General features: G+C 48.2%; 5 protein-coding genes across 5 annotated transcripts; 4 read left to right on the top strand and 1 right to left on the bottom strand.

Annotated features, from left to right (window-relative positions):
* Window positions 1-4,320: 4,320 nt before the first annotated feature.
* GLAREA_02930 (uncharacterized protein) lies at window positions 4,321-6,900 on the top strand (the record flags this gene model as incomplete). Its single annotated transcript, XM_008088015.1, has 1 exon — window positions 4,321-6,900. One exon carries the CDS (start codon window positions 4,321-4,323, stop codon window positions 6,898-6,900), a length of 2,580 nt encoding a protein of 859 aa, XP_008086206.1.
* A 499-nt stretch (window positions 6,901-7,399) lies between these two features.
* Window positions 7,400-9,109, top strand: GLAREA_02929 (uncharacterized protein; the record flags this gene model as incomplete). Its single annotated transcript, XM_008088014.1, has 1 exon — window positions 7,400-9,109. The coding sequence occupies one exon, from the start codon at window positions 7,400-7,402 to the stop codon at window positions 9,107-9,109; it is 1,710 nt and encodes a 569-aa protein (XP_008086205.1).
* A 93-nt stretch (window positions 9,110-9,202) lies between these two features.
* On the bottom strand, window positions 9,203-10,864 carry GLAREA_02928 (uncharacterized protein; the record flags this gene model as incomplete). Its single annotated transcript, XM_008088013.1, has 2 exons — window positions 9,203-10,531; window positions 10,583-10,864. The coding sequence occupies 2 exons, from the start codon at window positions 10,862-10,864 to the stop codon at window positions 9,203-9,205; spliced, it is 1,611 nt and encodes a 536-aa protein (XP_008086204.1).
* Window positions 10,865-11,613: 749 nt separating this feature from the next.
* Window positions 11,614-15,846, top strand: GLAREA_02927 (Acetyl-CoA synthetase-like protein; the record flags this gene model as incomplete). Its single annotated transcript, XM_008088012.1, has 6 exons — window positions 11,614-11,620; window positions 11,670-12,421; window positions 12,470-13,537; window positions 14,042-14,102; window positions 14,262-14,626; window positions 14,680-15,846. 6 exons carry the CDS (start codon window positions 11,614-11,616, stop codon window positions 15,844-15,846), a joined length of 3,420 nt encoding a protein of 1,139 aa, XP_008086203.1.
* Window positions 15,847-16,856: 1,010 nt separating this feature from the next.
* Window positions 16,857-18,549, top strand: GLAREA_02926 (MFS general substrate transporter; the record flags this gene model as incomplete). The annotated part of the gene is made up of 4 exons (XM_008088011.1): window positions 16,857-17,042; window positions 17,117-17,532; window positions 17,595-18,340; window positions 18,407-18,549. 4 exons carry the CDS (start codon window positions 16,857-16,859, stop codon window positions 18,547-18,549), a joined length of 1,491 nt encoding a protein of 496 aa, XP_008086202.1.
* Window positions 18,550-19,199: the final 650 nt, after the last annotated feature.

Below are 19,199 nucleotides of genomic sequence, written 5' to 3'. Positions count from 1 at the left end.
TTACCTGCTTGTGAATATTCGCCAGCACAGTACTGTTTTGTTGGACCTTCCGAATTCCAGCCACAGGAACATCTGAAGGCAACAACTTTAAAACTCGAGGCTTTTTACCCCAGAACAGGCGTCTTTTTGATAGTTGAAGTGCCGGCATGTTTCGATCACAGATCAACCTTTTCTTTTCTTTTCTTTTCTGTTGATCGCCGAGACAAGCAACGGGCGTAGGAAGGTTTTTGAGACATGGTGATAGACGCACATACGACTGGCGCCACATATATCATATTTTCGTTCAAGACTTTGACGATGTATCAAATAAAGCGACTCCGAAGACAAGCAGAAGCATGAGCATCGATTTGAAGTTCGAGGCCCAATCAAGAATCAGAACCAAGGTGTCCTAGATGTAGAAATGATGAAGCTGCCAACAAAAAGCACTTGCAGTCCAACACTTCCTTGAAACCTTAATGATAGAAATCTCATCACCAAAAAAGCACTCGCAGTCCAACACGTCCCAGATGAAGCAATGCTGAACCTTTCATCGCATTGAAATGATCTTGCAGACGCGGAGCATACACTGATATTCCGGTCTGCAATGTGATGATCAAAGCGATGAAAATATGTCTCGGCAATTCCATATGATATACTTATCCCAGACGATTTGCAGGCACCAAGCCAATAATCTTCCGGAGCACGGAGATGGATAAATCTGACAGGTAAGAAAGAATGGATAAAACAAATTTGTTTCGATTGAGCTTTGACTGTGAATCTGACTGCTTGAAATACCCGGTTGACATGCGAAAAGACTCTATTCTCGTAGGAGCGCTTAATTTGGTTGATGGGAAGGGTTCAAGTAAGGTTAATGTGACGGTAGGGGAGTTGAGGTTTAGATGTTTCATCAGTATGATGTACCTCAATCACCAACTTTTTAGAAGTTTTGTCCAGTGACACGGAAAAAGACTGTATTCGGGCCTGAGAACATAACGGGTGGCTTGTTTCGAAAATTGGGGTTCAACATACCTTTTCAAGAATCGGTTCCGCGCACCAAACTAGTTTCCAAGTCCGTTAGTCGGTGATGCCCTAATCTTCGGTCACTGCCGACGAAAGACGTTATTTCGAGCGATGCCGGCGCCGGTCAAAAACTAAGAGAGACAGTGCTGTGCCTCTTTCTCCTTGCCTTATCGCACTGACAGTGGGGTAAACCAAACATCACGTTCATGCAGCACTTGGAAATCGTCTGTGTGTTCTCCACATCCAACGGTGGAGGAAAAGGCACCTTGCCGAAACGGGCTGAGTTCGATATAAGCTGTGAGTTTTGCTTTTGCAGAAACGTTGGAAAAGGTCGAGTAAGAGTTGTTTTGGAGAATAGGGGTTCGGCCAGTCGCAAACGTGCAGATGTCGCAGCATTCAGCGTAGGAGCAAGATTCTAGAGGCTTCTGGAGGGGTAAGCATTTGGAATTTCGAGGAAGTACAAAGTACTGCCAAGATGATGTTATTCAAGGTTGTGAGTAGAGGCACACACCAAAGTAAGGGTTCAAGATGCATACCAAGATGCACCTCATTGCAACCATCCCTTTTCTCCGCGTTTCTATTTTCTGTCCTGCGCAAGGTGGTGAACCTTATGTCAATTAAAATTACAGGAATGTCGAATCTGGGATTCTTTGGGATTTATCCATAGTTTCGGTGGACGAGACGACTGAAAAAGGGAGGTCTGGAAGGTAGTCGGGGGTGATGCGACAGGTTACCAGGATGAAATAAATCTCTCGCGGGTGTGTTCATACCTTGCCCTTGCAGATGTATGTTTTTACATGTCCAAAAACTTACCACACTGTTACTTTTGCGAAAAGAGGCGTCCAGTCGAATCATTGACGGTTGTTTGATGCAGCCATGATGATCCACAGACACGCAATCCCTCGAGGCCATGCGGATGGCATTGCAGGTCTGTGTGAGGTCGATGGATTTGGAAAAGCTCTTAGAGCAGATGCGACTCTCCACAGGATTTTTAAACCACATGGAAGTGTAACGAGAGTTTCTGAGTGACGTGGTGGCGGCGGTATGTTTTGACGGCGTCGGGGAATTTCGAAGCTGTGGAGTGTGGGTATCGTTAACTCGAGCATGACTGCGTGCATGTCACGCAAGGGCAATGTTGGCCTCCGGAAAGCTTTATAAAGGTCTGAACATTCAATATTCTCGAGTCCCAGCTGGTTGAAGTCTGCTGGGGTACGGTTGGAAGATGAGCTACATCTTCCATAATAGCCGGAGCTGGAGCAACCGCAGGAGTAAGACGGAGCTGCCACCGCACGCTCGAGGCCCAACAGTCCTTCGCCGACTGTTGTGCGTCTAACTTTTGGTGTTGAAGGATGGCGAAGACCGTTGAGAATGGCAGGTGGGACAGTCAGGATTCGGTAGTGAAATGACAGTTGAGGCTGATGTTGAGATGGACAATGTACAGAGTGCTCGAGAATAGTCGAAGCTGACCATTCCGAGGTGATAAGGTTCAACGAGGGATCATCCCGGTGTGCGTCGGTCGGTCAGGATGTTGTGCATAGTCTCGGAACGTTCTGATTAAACGGTAACAGATACGAGTGACATCCTTTAGCTGAAGCGATGTCCTACGAAGTAATTCACGTTTGCGATGGACCGTTGAAGCAAGACATGGTCGGATGTTTGTCAAAAGAATCTCCTATGCGAGTCTGGGCAATCGCTAAGGTTACTGTATTAGACGCCAAGGTGGATATAGTAGCCTAAGCGAGCTCGCTCTAGTGCTGACAACGTGCTCTAACCAAACATAGACGTGGCTTTTGATGTGCTTACCCCTATCAGTGCTACAATCCGTGCCCACTCCATCGATTATTGCGTGGTTTGCACCCTCTTCTCACTGTCCCTAGGGACGACGCCGGACTGTCTCCCTCGGCGCGAACCATCCACGATCCGAACCTGGCGTCCGCGCTGACTGGCAGCCCGTTTAGGAGAGAGAACCCTTGAAATACCGTTGAACCTGGTGATAGGCCGCCTTGCCCCTTGGCTGCTCCCAAGCCTGTCCAAGGGGCCTCGCCAATGGCACTACTGCACCATACCCTCTGGAAGAAAATAGGTCTGCATCAGCTAAACACACACAACCAGCCAGATCAAGAGCAAGGGCCGTCGACGTCGACCCTTCACTGGCCTCGAAAGAGTGGATTACGGAGACATACTGGATGTATCGCTTACACTTGGGGAAAGGGACTCGCAGGGTGATATCTTACCGACCGCGGTGGGCAGATATAAGTCGATGAGGGCTCCCTCGCGCGGGGGTTAAATGAAGTTGCAGTGGTACGGACGGAAAGAAACAACAAGTGAATCTGGCATTTCGAAAAAGCCCAGCCCGCCAGCCTCGTCCCATTTCAGTCAGCTTCCATTGGCACTGTAACCTCCCACGCTCTGCTTCCACTACTCCCACCAGCCTGGTCCCCGATTGTGCGTAGTGCAAAGAGGCGTCGAAGCGAAATCTTGTTCAGCAGCACCAGCCGGGCCTCACCATCATCTAAATACCTTCACATGCTTCCTTTTGCTCTCCTTTTCGCCATATCCAGCCAATCTGCCACAGACTTTTCCGAGCCTTGACCCGGAATATCAGAGATTCCCTACGACGCCTGCAACGACCGTTTTTAACGACTGCACCCCCCCGCCAAACCCCAAGTCTCGCCCTCGATTCGCCGCATCTCATACGACATCGTCTCATTCACACTTTTTCTTTCCGCTACTGTCCTTACACCTCTTCGCTCACCACTCTCCTTGATCGCGTCGCTCTTGATCCTTTACTGAAATTCTTACCAATATACTCACTCTCACTCTTCTCTCACCCGCCCTTGAGATAGTTACCTTGGCACCATTCACAGCGCAGAGGTACGTTGCACCGTCCAGCTTCCATGCTTTTTTCTGTGAGAGTGCCTCGAAGTCAATCTATATTTCTTGCTTATCTTTTGTACCAGGTGGACTGGTAGAAAACTCTCAACTCGGCCTTTCAACAAAAACGCATATATCTTTCCGATCTTTATATACCTTTGGAGCACGCGACATATCCCTCACCAAAATCCACTTGCGGTTACCTTTCTTCAACCCGTTTCGGACCGATTTAATCGAGACGAAGTTGACGCCGAAATTCAGAATTGCAATTTGACGTTGGACGTTCACCTTTGTACACAAGCCACCCCTCAGATAAAGCTCACTGCGCCGCCGATCTACTTCACCCCTCCATCGATCAGTACTGCGTCCACGATAAACGTTAATGATCTAACATCACCAGAAAGCTTCTTTCTTTTCATGCGTATTTGCAGATAACCGAATCGCAATATGTCGGGTCGCAGTGCGCATGTACGCAAGGAGAAGACGAAGGTTAAACACACGGAGGTCAGTCGCATTATCGGCAGCGATGGAGGATCGGTAAAAGGCGACTCACTCGCATCGCCAACCTCTATCAGCGACTTTCCTCTCCCAGTTGGCAGTGATCACCATAACTTTCAACAAGAACTGAGCTACAGGACGGCAAATGATTATAACACCATCAAGACCGTCGCGTCTGGCGGCTCAGGCGGGACGGATGACTTGGCCTATGCGCGAGTCCGCAAGCCTCAAGTTCCCATCATTGATGTATCAGGTATTGAAAAATCCTCCTTCAGATCGATGATGGACAAGAGGAGCGAGGGCGTTCGCAAAGGTTTGGCGAAAACATTTGGCAAGAAGAAGAAGATTGAGGAGCCAAGACCGGCCACAGCGGCCACCGTGCGACCAGGTTCCCACGAATTGGATACGGGAGAGTATATTCCTCAACCTACAATGGGAAGTCGATCCACCACACGACAAAATCAGTTTTCGGAGCCTCAAGATTACATGAGAGCTGCTCCAGCGGGTAAGCTCCCTGCCGTTCCACCACAGTTGAAGCGATGGATGGGATCGGGTCGAGCTCCTCAACCGTGGAACAAACTTCGCAAAGACCCTGAGCTATGGGATCCTAATGGAGATACACTTGTATTCTTCAGTCACGAAGGACAGCAAGCATCAAGACCCCCTCCGTCGTTTCGACTGTCGTCGCACGTGCTCGAGGCGACGGACTCACGATATCTCATCACGCTTCTCCGCGAAGGCTTTACGGATGAAGAGAGCAGTTTTAGCATGCCACCTTCGCCAGTCAACGCTCCTCCGATCCGAAATGGACATTCCATGAATCGCTTTAATCCAACGCCCCCAATGTCGGACAACAGCCTTGGCACTTACGATGGACAAATCTCTTATGAGATATATTTTCCTCCACCCAACAACCAATCCAAAATCGACATTCTAAGACACCAAGTAACCACCAGAAACGTGTTTGCGCTTCTTTATCAAGCATCGTTGGTTGGTTTGAATCTGTTCCAGGCTTTAAATGATCTTCATGAACGCCTCGAGGTCTATATGCCACCAGATTCTGACGCAGCAGGCATGATTATCGATTATTTGATCAGCAAAGGTATTGACGACGTACGAGAGAACCCAGCAGCTGCAATGTCTCTACTTGCGTGGAGCGAAAGCCAAGGAGTTCGATGGGAAGAAGGATGGAGAGAGTCATTCGTCCATTGTTGTGGAATGCATAAAATAAAATATACAGACATCCCGGATTACCGATTTGTTACGACAATCACGAAAGCTTTGCTAGATCGAGCCAGTATTCAGATCCAAGAGCGAGTTCATGAGTGCGAAGGTCGACTGTCTGATTTTGATTTTGGGGACATGTGGCCGATGATGACTGCGCAACCACCTCCTGCTAGAACTGCGTTTGAGAGACTGCGGACATTCTTCTTGCAACATTACCAGTTGCAATTTGAGTCATGGCCTCCGCTTCCGCGTCCAGGAGACGAACAGTGGCTCGATCGAAATATGACGGCCCGACTTCAAACGGATTTTGGAGCATTGTACGATTATCTTGTCAACCGAGAGGTTGCATGGGATTGTTCTGAAGAGCGAAGTGGTCGAAAGTGGAATATTGTCCACCCTAATAACAGGGGGTTCGATGCGGATACTCCAGATCTTCCTTTTACAGATCTTCTAGTTGCTTTCGACAACAGGCTTCAATATCCACATATTCCGCACCCATATCCATTGACTCCTGAATCATCTCCAGCAAAGAGCAACTCGACTAGGGGTAAACCAGCTCGACCAGGGGATGATAGAATGGCTGAGCGAAGAGCTGCTTTGGCATATACCGAATCAACCAACATATATCTATTTGGATCTGAGTTTGTGATCAACGATCTGGTAGACGCCTTTATGCGATTCGAGAAAAGCGACAGACAAGGTGATGTGGACCCGCATGCAGCCCGAAGGGGACGCTGGATCCTGATTTACGGGATCTTGCAGACTCTTGCATCGATTTCGGTAGATACTCCGAACTTACGGTACAAGGAGGGTATCTCGTATCACCTGAATCCCAAGCTGAACAATACGCCACCATGGAAGGGAGCGAATCAAAATGTGGCAGAAGCAAACCACAGCGATAGCTACTGCTGGATTGTTAGAGAAAGCTGGAATGCAGAGCAAACACCTACCGCCCTTCCTCGAGTAAAACCATTATATATCAAGAATTATTCAGCACCAGCGTCGGTTGCCGACAGTGATAATTCTGGTTCTTCCTTTCGGTCTCCCACCATGAGTTCGATATCTGTTCGTTCTCCTACCATGAATAGCACGAGTACGCGATCCCGAACTGCCCGGAATCGAAAGACACCAGACAGTGATAACACGAGCTATAGTGGATATGGACCCGGAATTGAGAAGGTGGATGAATGGCCGATGCGAGAGCAGAGCCGCGAAAAGATTCGGGAGCAAAGCCGCAATCGTGCCATCCCACCACAGCCACAACACTATACCATTAAGGATTTTGACGACTACCATTTCTGATAAGACATACTAATAGAGGATCCAGGCGGAACATAATGCATAACAGATGGACGTATTTCGGACGACGTATGGATGAGTGTATATGATTGATTGTTAATATGCCTTTCGATGTGGACAATTACGATTGGGCCAGGGCCTATAAATTGTGATGAAAGGTGCGCCGCATGTATATCTGCTTCAGCGATGAAGCTACGAAATACTGGATGGGCCGTTGTGGCATGAATATTGAACTCGAGTTGGTTGAAGAAAATATTTCTGAGATTTATGGAATGCCAATAACCGCTGGATCGCTCGAGAAGGCTTGGGTTCTTAAAATTTGGGTGTATATCAATCTTGTATAGAGTAGGTTTAGTAATGGAATCAGATGTAAAAGGTCATGCTCCTTCCTTGGGATTTGTGCTTCGAAATGACTTTGATGATAGTAAAATAATTCTGCCACCGCCTTTGCCCCTCCATCAAAAAATAATTTCCTGCACAACCCCGCCATCGCCAAACAACAATGACTGAACAAACAGCACCACCCATCCTCTCAACTCCCGAATCAAATATTTTCGAGGATCCTACCGCCGAGATCAAACCTGATCGAGATAGCAAACTTTCAAAACAAGAAATTAGAGATGTATATGAGATTGAACGAACGGCGCGGGAGGTGATAGAAGGGGGATGGAGGCGAGTCGCATTGCAATTCCCGGATGGAATGTTAGGGGATGCGCCGGCGGTTTTTGAGGAGTTAGAGAAAGAGTTGGGACTTCTGGAACAGAGGGCCGGAAAAAGGAGTAATGGCTCGGCTGAAAATGGACGAGAGAAGTTGGAAACAGAAGTCTCAACACAACCAGCAGATTCCAAGATACGACTTGCGATCCTAGCAGATACATCATACGGATCCTGTTGCGTGGATGAAATAGCAGCCGAACACGTGTCTGCGGATGTCGTTGTACATTATGGTCGGGCTTGTCTGTCGCCTACGGCTCGATTACCAGTGATATATGTTTACACCTCTCGACCACTCGAATTACAAACCACGATCGATGCGTTTGAAAAAGAGTTCGAAAAGGGGGACAAGGTGATCGTGATGGCAGATTTAACATATCATTCCCACGTCCCAACACTAGTCAAGAAACTGCAAGAAAGAGGATGGAATACAATCCTGGAAACAGAAGTTATCCACAACCCCACCGCCTCAATACCCAACCGCAAAATCCTCTGGCATTCGAACTCTTCCGAAGATACCGCAGAAGCAGAAGCGCTTACCCTCCAGTCCTACCAAATCTTCCATATCTCTTCCCCACCCCCCGCCCTTCTTCTAACCCTCAACTCCCGCATCGCCTCCCTCCACATCCACCCCACCACCTCCGCCATTCCAGACTTCAACACCAACACCACCCGCGCCCTAACCCGGCGCTACGGTCTCCTAACCCAACTAACCACCGTCCCCATAATTGGCATCCTAATCAACACCCTCAGCGTCTCCAACTACCTCTCCTCCATCACCACGCTGCGCAATCTCATCCTCGCCGCCGGAAAAAAGAGCTACACTTTCGTCGTCGGGAAGGTGAATATAGCCAAGATGGCCAATTTCTCGGAAGTCGGCGGATGGGTGGTGGTTGGGTGTTGGGAGAGCAGTTTGTTGGAGAGTCGGGAGTTCATGAGGCCTGTTGTTACGCCTTTTGAGCTGGCGTTGGCGTTGGAGGGGGATGGGAAGAGGGTGTGGGATGGAAGGTGGAGGGGGGATTTTGGGGTGTTGGAGGAGGGAAAGGTTGGGGGAGACGAGGGGAAGACTGGGGGAGAGGGAGCGGAGATTGTGTATGATGAGAGCGCGAAATCTGAGGATGTGGAGGATGATGAGGAGGAGGATTCTCTACCCCCAGAATTCGACCTGAGAACGGGACGGTATGTGTCGAATTCTAGACCTATGCATTCTCACTCTTCCAACTCCAAACCCTCGAATCCGTCCACCACCAGCAACCCAGCGAATCCCACCTCAACCACCCTAGCTCGACGAGCCAAACTCGACATCGCAACCGTAAACGGGACAGCGAGTCCAGGAGCCGAGTACCTTCGAAACACGCGGACGTGGCAGGGATTAGGCAGCGATTTCCGTGCAGAAGGTGGAGAGGAGGATGGAAATGGGAACGCGGGGACGGTTGAGGAAGGGAGGAGGGGTGTTGCGAGGGGTTATGTTGTCGGTGATGAGGAGGAACGGACGTAGAAGCTGGACAGAGAGATGAATGATACCCATACACCACCCATTTCAATCCACGTGAACTTGAAATTCAAAAATACAATAAATGTATACACGCTACTATAACCCCCTCCTCCTCTTCCTCCACGCCTTAACCTCCTTCACAACCCCCATCACCAACGGCACGCCCACGGGTCCTAGCAAAGGTAGATAAACGGCCACCTTATGCTCATCGGGGAAGTACACCTGGCCCACCATACTCTTTTCAAAAAATGCCTTTTCGGCCGCTTCTTCTGCGATTCTCGCGTTTTCTAGCCCCTCAATGCCACCGAGTCCATCACACGCCTTGCCGAGATGAAAGAGCGTGGTAGCGACACCGTCAGCGACAGATTGCGGGATACTGATTGATGGTAGCGCGACGGTGAGACGGGCGAGCGAGCCCATCGTGCCAGAGGCTTTGAGGAGGAGTCCGGCGCTGCGGACGCGAATAAGGGTGTTGAGGCGGAGAGGAAGAGAGTGCGAGGAGGGTGCGCCGAGGAGAGACATGAGCTGGTTTGAGAATGTGAGGATGGCGGGGCGGAGATCGGTGATGTCGGGCTGGATGATGACGCCGCCCCATTGCGGGATCAGCCACGAGGTGCCGCCGCCTTCAACGGACATGTCGCCGATGTAGATGAGGAAGTTGATGGTGGGGTGGCCGCCGATGGAGGGGGAGAGGGGCCATTCGGCGGCGTTGATGAAGGCGGATAGGTCTTGTTTTTTGAGGATGGCGCCGCTGACGCCGGGTTGGGCGTATAGTTGGACTTGGGTGTCGATTGTGAAGTTGGAGATTGGGGAGAAGCTTTCTAGCAGCGGTTTCATGTGGTCTTCGAGGGCTTTTTCGATTTCCCAGGATGAGGGTGTGGCGGTGGGCGTGAAGAGGGAGAAGGTTAGGTGGTATGTTCGGGAGTATTTTATGGATCGCGTTGTCCATTTGGCGAGGGATTCTGCTACTTCTGGTGCGAGGGCTTTGGGTATTCGTTCGGGGGGTGAGGAGCTGGTGGATAATAGATATGCAATCATGGCTTGTTCCTCTGCAAACATGTCTCGTAAGGTGTTGGCGATGTATGTTGCTAAGGAGGATGTAGAGGAGGAGCTTGATGGTACTTGATTGGGCGTGTAGTATACATCAAGTATTGGAGCGTATGCTTGAAGGTCTGCTTTGGTTTCTGTTCCTGGTAATAGTCGAATTATAAGTGCAACTTCTTCGCCCTCCCCTCCTGTAGACTGTCCATCCACCGCAACGGAACCATTCGCTGGAGGTGAAATCTGTAGGCGCAAATGATGCGCCGAGAAATCGTTAAGATCATCGAGGGCATGCTGCGTGGTCCGCAGAAGATGCTGCGATTCGTGGTCCTGTAGACTATCTGCCTCGATGGAGATTCGTAATGGAAAAACAGGTCGGCATGCCTGAAAATGTCAGTATAGCTCTATACAGAGGCTACAGTAAATTTAACTTACTCTCCCCTCAGCCCAATCCTTCATCTGGTCCAGGGGCAAGTTTGCCCGGTAAATGGTCGTTGTTCTCCACCATATTGGCACTCCGAGGACCAGAATTATTGCCCAAAATGAAAATATGACCAAACTTCGTAGTTTTATGCTCTCCGGCTTCTCAGGAGGTGGTTCCTTTTTCTGCGTTGCGATTGAGACCGCATTTGCTGGCGCATCCTCCTTTCTTACATCAATAGCAGAATTCTCAGCTACGGCCGGCGAGGCTTTTGAACCTTCTACTGATACCGACATGCTGGTACTATCAATCGTCGCATTTGTCCGTGGGTAAAGCGACCAATTTGTTCAGTTGGAGGCCATGTCGAAGTATAATTTGTGAACTAAGCTTCACTGTGCCTGTGGCCTTATGCTGCCAATGCCGATTTCTATCGCTCCGGTATGCCGCAAATCTGCCGTGACACTCTCCGGTTCTTGGTCCGGATTACGACGCTAGTGAAGCTCTGGAAGCTCTTGTGGCCGACGCTTGGTTTCATTTTCCTTTTTTGTATCCAACAGGTTCCATCATGATATGCACAAAACCGACTCTCCGACACAACGAACCAGGAGAGCACGACTCTCGTGGATGGATCGCGTCAGAGAACCCTCGGGTGGACTGTACATGAGAGATACTTGAACACAAATGAGGATGCACGAGCTTTACACCAGTTGCTCCCTTCAGATAAAGAGCCGAGGCAAAGTCCCCTCACCGGCTAGTTCTACAGCAACAGCAAGAGCTGGGGCAGCAAACATTCCATGCTTTGGCGTATCCTCCACCAATGTTTGTTCGCAAGATCGTCTTCAGTCACGCTAAGTCTATTCAATAATCGATGCTATTTCCATTGTCACAATGCCTTGACCATTCACTTAGTGGGCCCGGCCCAAATTGTATCTCTTCCCCAGAACTTCCCCGCATTGCCTCTGCACCCTTAGATACTTGAGTTCACTCTTTCTGCTGAATCCCTTTCTGCTGATTTCAATCGCACAAAGCGTGGGTTACTGTCAATATGCCAGGTTAGTATAGCATCACCCTGTCATTGCGTCATCTAATATATACACCTAGTTCCACTCGTTCTCGCTGCGCCAGCAGCCCTTGCGGGTCTTGCATACTTAAATGCTAGAACGCAACTCAGCTATGACTATCGACTTCTCGGTACTCACGCGAAGGCGCAGTTCAAGTTGAACAGACGGCTAAAAAATGATAAGGTCAATCCTTTCTATTTCCTCGAGGAATATGCGCAGGGTCCGTTGGCGGACAAGACACTTCTCATCTTCGACAATCGCAATTGGTCCTACAAAGCTGTTTACCAGACAGTTCTGAAATATGGAACATGGCTAAAGGAGAAGTATAACATTAAGCCGAAGGAGGTGGTGGCCATGGATTTCATGAACTCGGAAAAGTTTATTTTCGTGTGGTATGGACTATGGGCTATTGGAGCAAAGCCTGCATTCATCAACTACAACCTAACGGACAATGCGTTTATACACTGTATAAAAGTATCCACTGCTAGACTCGTGCTGGTAGACCCACAAGTACAGCACAATATCACTCAAGCGATACGGAATGAATTGTCAAATGTAACAATCGAGATTTTCACCCCTGAGCTTGAAGCAGAGGTCATGGAAACGCATGAAAGAAGGGAGCCAAATTCTTCGCGCTCAGAGGACAAGATTTCAAATCTCGCTATGATCGTGTTCACCAGTGGTACCACCGGTCTACCGAAAGGAGCTATCGTGTCTTGGAGTAAAACGGTCGTTGGAGCCATGATTGTGCCTGGATGGAGTGGCTTTGCTCAGGACGATACATTCTATACCGTAAGCTGTCGATCTATCTCACCAAGTTATTTTGCTCACACAGTATAGTGCATGCCACTCTATCATTCTTCTGCTTCTGTTCTAGGATATTGCATGGCTCTTATTAGAGGTGCGACAATTTGTATCGGAAAGAGCTTCTCTACGAAAACCTTCTGGAAAGACTGTAGATCTTCGAATGCCACAGCAATACAATATGTTGGTGAAACCTGTCGATATTTACTATCCGCGCCCCCAGAGATCGATCCATTAACGGGAGAGAACCTCGACAAGAAACACAAGGTGAGAATGGCATTTGGGAATGGACTTAGGCCTGATATCTGGAATCGGTTCAAAGACCGATTTGGCATCGAGGCTATAGCCGAATTCTATTCAGCAACGGAGGGTACAAGCGGGGCCTGGAATTTTAGTCGCAATGACTTCAGCAAGGGTGCTATTGGTCGTATAGGAACTCTAGGCAAGTTTCTCAGCCAGTCAACTTCGGCGATTGTTGAGCTCGACTGGGAAACAGAGCAGCCATGGCGGGACCCAATAACAAAACTTTGTCGGAGAGTTGAGCTTGGAAAACCTGGCGAGCTTATTTTTGCCATTGATGCCAAGGACACCGAGTCCAAATTTCAAGGGTACTATAACAACAAATCCTCGACAGAGAGCAAGATCTTAAGAGACGTCTTACAGATGGGCGATGCCTGGTTCAGGACTGGAGATGTGATTACTTCGGACGCTGAAGGCCGAACCTATTTCAGTGATCGAATTGGAGACACTTTCCGCTGGAAGGCTGAAAACGTATCCACAAACGAAGTGTCCGAAGCCCTGGGAAACCATTCCTCCGTACGTGAAGCTAACGTGTATGGAGTGGAGTTACCACATCACGATGGCCGGGCGGGCTGCGTCGCGCTTGTCCTTACTGAAGAACCAAGCGAGCGGGTTCTGAGTGACTTAGCAAGACACGCCCAAGATCGATTACCTCGGTTTGCTGTCCCGCTCTTTTTGAGACTGATTAGAGAAATGCAAATTACCGGGACGAACAAGCAGCAGAAACATGTTGTAAGGACACAAGGTGTGGATCCAGAGAAGGTCAGCAATGATGATTTGTTCTGGTTGAAGGATGGTACCTATGTAAGATTTACACGAGAAGACTGGAAGGAGTTGAATGCTGGCCGGGTCAAGCTATGATGTACATTATGCCCGAAAGTTCATACGGTAAACTCGGGGCCAAGCGTACTGCGGTTGCGGTGTTGTGTTATCGTTATTGACCTATAATTATTGAAAGGATCACGCTTTACCATCTCATGTTACAGGGGACATTATGCTGAGCCGCCGATTTGTGATGTCCCCATTCAACATCCCAGCAATGCTTCGTAAAAGCTTTTCTGTAACGGAGCACTGAGAAGTTTTCCCTTTGCAGAGGGGGGAGTATCAGCTGACTTCGGGTCAATACCGGTTTTGCGGACTCGGACTACCGAGCAGGTTGACTTTGCCCAATGCAGCTTTCTTTTCCCTGACTCCATACTTCTGCCTCTCAAACTTACGCCATTGAGCCACGAGAGTGAGAAATTTTATCCGGAGATGTTGACAGGTAAACTTTGCTCTTGACTAATCTCACCAGACAAACTAACATAGCAATCGGACCACTTATATGACATGCAACTTCCCCAACAGGATCAGCTTACTTTGGTAGCACGTAAAGCTTAACAACACCACGATGGGCGAAGAACTTTCCCAGACCTGTCGTCGGAAGTGGAGAGATTGAATTTGTTACAAGAAAGCTGGAACTGTCCGTCTTCAGAGGCTGCTTCGGACGGGAGACTCAAATTGACTAACTCCCTCGCGATATTGAAAGCCCGACTACGGCCGAATAAACAGAGCAGAAAAGGACATGATCAAAGGAGACTTCGCATCAACTTTGAAAGGATGGTTAGAACAGGCATGAAAGGTCTCATACCAGCGCCGAAAGGACGTATCAGACACCAGGTCGGCCACAAATACCTTGAAGCTCTACAGTCGAAGGTCAATCGGGATTCGGATGTCTCTAGTAATTCGAGCACTTCGAGTGCTTCATCTACCAATGCTGTGCCAAAAGGACCGGGACTGAATCTATTAATATTGGGATTGTGCTCTGGAACAGCTATGGACGATATCGATTTCGCGTTGTGTAGATTTACACAGGAGGCTCCCGAGTCAGCGTTGTATTTAGAATTGGTCCAGGTACATCTTCCATCCTGCCTTCCCTTGGAATATCCACTGATCCTTTCCTGTAGTATGATTCTGTAGTTATGCCTTCGAAGATCCGAAGCGATATCCTATCAATGCTGAGAGAAGATGCAGCTCCTCCTAGTATGCTCTCACAGATGGATGCAGAACTTGGACACACGTTTTCCAACGCAGTACACATATTTGCGCATAAACATGGGATTGCAGTAGATGATATAGACTTGATTGGTTCCGGAGGGCAACTAGTTTCGTTGACGGGAACTCCAGCCAAAGGTCAGCATCGTTCAAATATGTGCTTAGGGGAAGGGGCAATTATATCTGCCAAAACAGGTGTAACGACCGTCTCGGATTATAGAACGGCAGAGCAAGCTGTTGGAAGACAAGGCGCACCGCTGTTCGCATATCTTGTTGGCTTACTGCTTCATCACCCCACCCGTCTCCAAATCTGTATAACCATTGGCGGGATAACAACTGCCTGCTTCATTCCACCGGACACAAAAGGTGGCATTGATGCCATGTACGATTGGGACACGGGACCAGGAACATCAATGATTGATAGCGCTCTACGACAGTTCGGTTTTGACCCTGCCAGCGAACAAAACTCGCCTCTTCTGATGAATGGTCAGATCTGCCACGAGGTAGTCGAAGAACTCTTGGAGAACGACAGCTATCTCAAAACTCGCCCACCTAAGACCACGGCTAGAGAGATATATGGTGACCTAATGGCTGCAAGAATTGTATCCATGTGCCAATTCAGAACCTGTACCGTTGCCGACACAATTGCGACGATAACTCGATTCACCTCTGCTTCTATAGCCCAACAAATGCTTCTGTTCGGACCGGGTCGTCATGCCATTAACAATGCCGACATCATTGTCGATGGGCGAGGTATGTTTAATTCGCAGCTCATCGCAGACCTTCAAGGTGAGTTTCCAGGGGCTCGCTTCGGTGCATTCGACAAGACAGGTGTGCCTAGCAATGGAAAGAAAGCTGTAGGTTTTGCTATGCAAGCGATGGAAGCTCTGCTTGGAAGAGCACTACCAGTTCCTACGAACGCAGACGTGAGGCGACCGAATACGATCACTGGCAAGATTGCACCTGGTTTAAGATGGAGAGAGGTCATCGAGATGAGCGTGCAATTTGGCGGTGCTGGTAGAGGTTGGGAGGGGTTACCTGAGGTCAGAGAACTGATTGTAAAAGAGAAAAAGGGATGAGATGTCGAAGGTTACACATCAAGCGTCTTAGTCCGCGGATTGTGGAATAGGTTTTGGATATTGTCATCGTCTCCCCATAAATGATTCTTCTTGCGTGGGTTATGCGGGGTGTGGAGAAACAATGGGGTATGGAGAGGAGTTGGTGGACGTGGGGCTTGTCACACTTCTGTCAGAGCCGTCTTTCCCGACAACGTCCACTCTCAATCGCAAACCCAAGATCGTCACTGCACTTTTGACAGCTATCAAACACATCATTATCACCGCTACTTTAGCTTTATTCGGCGATTGATCAACGACCTTCTACGCTCGCCCAACCAGTCCCCCGGTACATGAGCACACGCGGCTCCATCTCCCCTGACAAGGATATATCGGGATTATTTGACGGCAAATCTTCAACCTGGCGTAACACTACACACACGATTAATCAAAATTCCTAAACGCTTATAATGAGAAGAGGTGTAGAACGTTCGAGGCAGAAATTATGTTACGCTTGCTCCCATTCCTTTTTTTCAATTAATGCTAGGACTTGGATGGAGTTGTCCTGTCTTGAAATATTTCGCGATGGATAATAAGTCTATTCTTATCTTTGAGACGTCAGCGTTGAGACTCATTCGTGGCTTCAGGAGCAAGTGCTTGTGTCGAATAAGCTTTCTCCATTAGAAAATGGGGACTGGGGCTGGACAAATCTTATGGTCCACTTCTCCACGACTTCTCCGCTTTTCGGGACAATTCTTATCCCAGCACAGCATTGAATATGGAAAGGATTCGTAACTTAGTGGATTTGGTATTTGTTTGACCGGCAGTTCTTTTGTTCCCGTTCTGCTGAGAAAATTAGAAGTGGAATAATGCGTTCAATACACTAGAGAAACGACTAGCTGAGAAATCGCCATTATCTTTTGGTTCCTTCTCTTGTTTGTTTCTCGTGTTAAATTTGATGTCAAATTGTTTTTTTAATGATGGAATCAAAACGAGAATATCTCGGGCAGATCGAACATACTCCTCCTCAGACAATGTCAACATCATCGTCCTCTGAAAAGGCCGACACCTTCGACCAAGGCAACCATGTCGAAAATGTTACCAATGAAACACTTACTTTAGAACATAGAGAGTATTTGATAGAGCGACATGGCACTGTTGACCTGGAGCCTCTGCCTTCTATGGATCCCGTCGATCCGTTGAACTGGCCCTCATGGAAGGTATTTTCTTTCCCATTACATGTTCATTGATCGTGAGAGCACAAGGTGGACTAAACTGATAACGTGCAAAATAGAAAAATGTAAACTTGTTTTTGGTTTCATTTCACGCTCTCATGACAACCTTTACGGCAGCATCTATCATACCGGCATTCGAGGACCTTTCTATTGCTCTTGATGTTTCTCTGACTGAGGCCTCATATCTTACCGCCATTCAGATTTTGATTCTTGGTGTCTCTCCGCTCTTCTGGAAACCCATCTCAAATACATATGGCCGACGACCTATCTGGCTCCTATCGACATTCGGTTCAATGGTCTGCAATATTGGCTGCTCCGAGTCAAAGAGCTACGCAACTCAGGTGGTCACGAGAATATTGGTAGCATTCTTCATCAGTCCGGCTATTGCGATTAGCAGTGCTGTTGTTGCTGAGACATTTTTCAAACGAGAGAGGGGGTTGAAGATGGGTGTTTGGACAGTTATGGTTACACTTGGGTGAGGTCTTCCTCTATTATTATAAGCATACCATGCCGCGAGAGTTTACTAATTTATCGAAGCCCGCCCACCGGACCATTCATCATGGGATTCGTAGTCTACCACACCGGAAACTGGCAATGGATCTATCGCATCCTCGCCATCACAAACTTCGTCCAATTCATCCTCTACTTCTTCCTCTCCCACGAAACCCTCTACGTCCGCCACCCCAATACCCCCACATCTACACTAACCCGTATCCCCTCCATCGCCTTTCAACAAATCTCCAAACACCCCCTCAGTGCAGCAGACTTCTGGCGTCCTCTAACCCTCGCTAAATACCCCACCATCATCCTCCCCACCATCGCTTACTCTCTCGTCTTCTCCTTTGCGGGAATCCTCATGACCGTTGAGATCCCTCAGATCTTCACGCCCGCATTCGGGTTCAACGCACAGCAAATCGGACTCCAGTTCATTGGCATGATCATCGGTTCTATCCTCGGCGAACAGATCGGTGGGCGTGGTTCGGATTTTATTATGCGGCCCAAGAAGTCGTCTTTACCTAGGAAACCTGAATATCGGCTCTTTCTCTCGTATCCTGGGTACTTATGCGCTATTGTGGGAATCATCGTGTTCTGCGTGCAAACTGATAGTGCGGCTGAGAAGGGTCGTTGGGATGTCACTCCGATTGTTGGGATCGCGATCGCGGCTTTTGGAAACCAGATTGTGACGACGGTTATCACTACTTACTGTGTGGATTGCCACGCTGAAGTTGCTGGGAGTGTGGGTGTTTTCATCAATCTGGTTAGGAGTACTTGGGGGTTTATTGGTAAGTTTTCTCCCCCGTTTGGCTCGGCAATAAGACTCTGAGGTTTCAGGGGCTAACATCTTGGAGGTCCATTTTGGTTCCCTGATATGTTTGATAATTTGGGATTGAAGGGGAGTGCTGGGTTGATGGTGGGTATTCTGGCGGTGTTTAGTGTGCTGCCCACGATGTGGATTCAATGGAGGGGTGAGCGGGTCAGGAATAAGGAGTAAGAGACTTGAGCGTTGAGCTTTGAAGTTGGTACGGATTGAAAGTTAGTACCATAGATGAATGAGCTAGTTTGATTTCTTTGAATTGGTTAGTATCTGATTGTAGATGCTTTACATAGTCGAATTCATCAAATAAAGTTCGAGAGTCATCGACTTGCGGCTATAGCAAGCTCGGTTGAGGACGGGATGTTGAGGACGTGATGTTTCCGAGTTCCGCTCAATCTCAATCTTATCTTTGATCCTTCTCAATCGTTATATGATAAATGACGACATCATTCTAAGGCTCGCTGAAAACCACGAAAGATACCACAAGAAGAAGTCATATTAATTCTAGAGACTCAAGAGCTCCTGAACAAGAGAAATCTGGTAAGAAAAAAGCAAGCACCCGGAAGTTGGGCTATCAAAGGCCGCTACTTACTATTTTATTTTTAATTTTAGTTTGCCTAAAACAACGTCATCAACGACATTTCGAAAAGATTAGCATAATTGCGATCTAAAAATGTAAGTTGCTCGTTGATTTTAGAGGGTTGTTGTGTATATTTTGAGTGGGGGTAATATATAGCGAGAGCTTTGAAGGAATTTATATTACGACTAAGAAATGTCAAAACACGATGAAATTTTGGCAAAGCCCATGTCTTTCTAAATCATTTGGG

Source organism: Glarea lozoyensis, assembly GCF_000409485.1.
Source record: "Glarea lozoyensis ATCC 20868 chromosome Unknown GLAREA6, whole genome shotgun sequence".
Taxonomy (NCBI): domain Eukaryota; kingdom Fungi; phylum Ascomycota; class Leotiomycetes; order Helotiales; family Helotiaceae; genus Glarea; species Glarea lozoyensis.
This window is presented reverse-complemented; position numbering and strand designations above follow the sequence as displayed.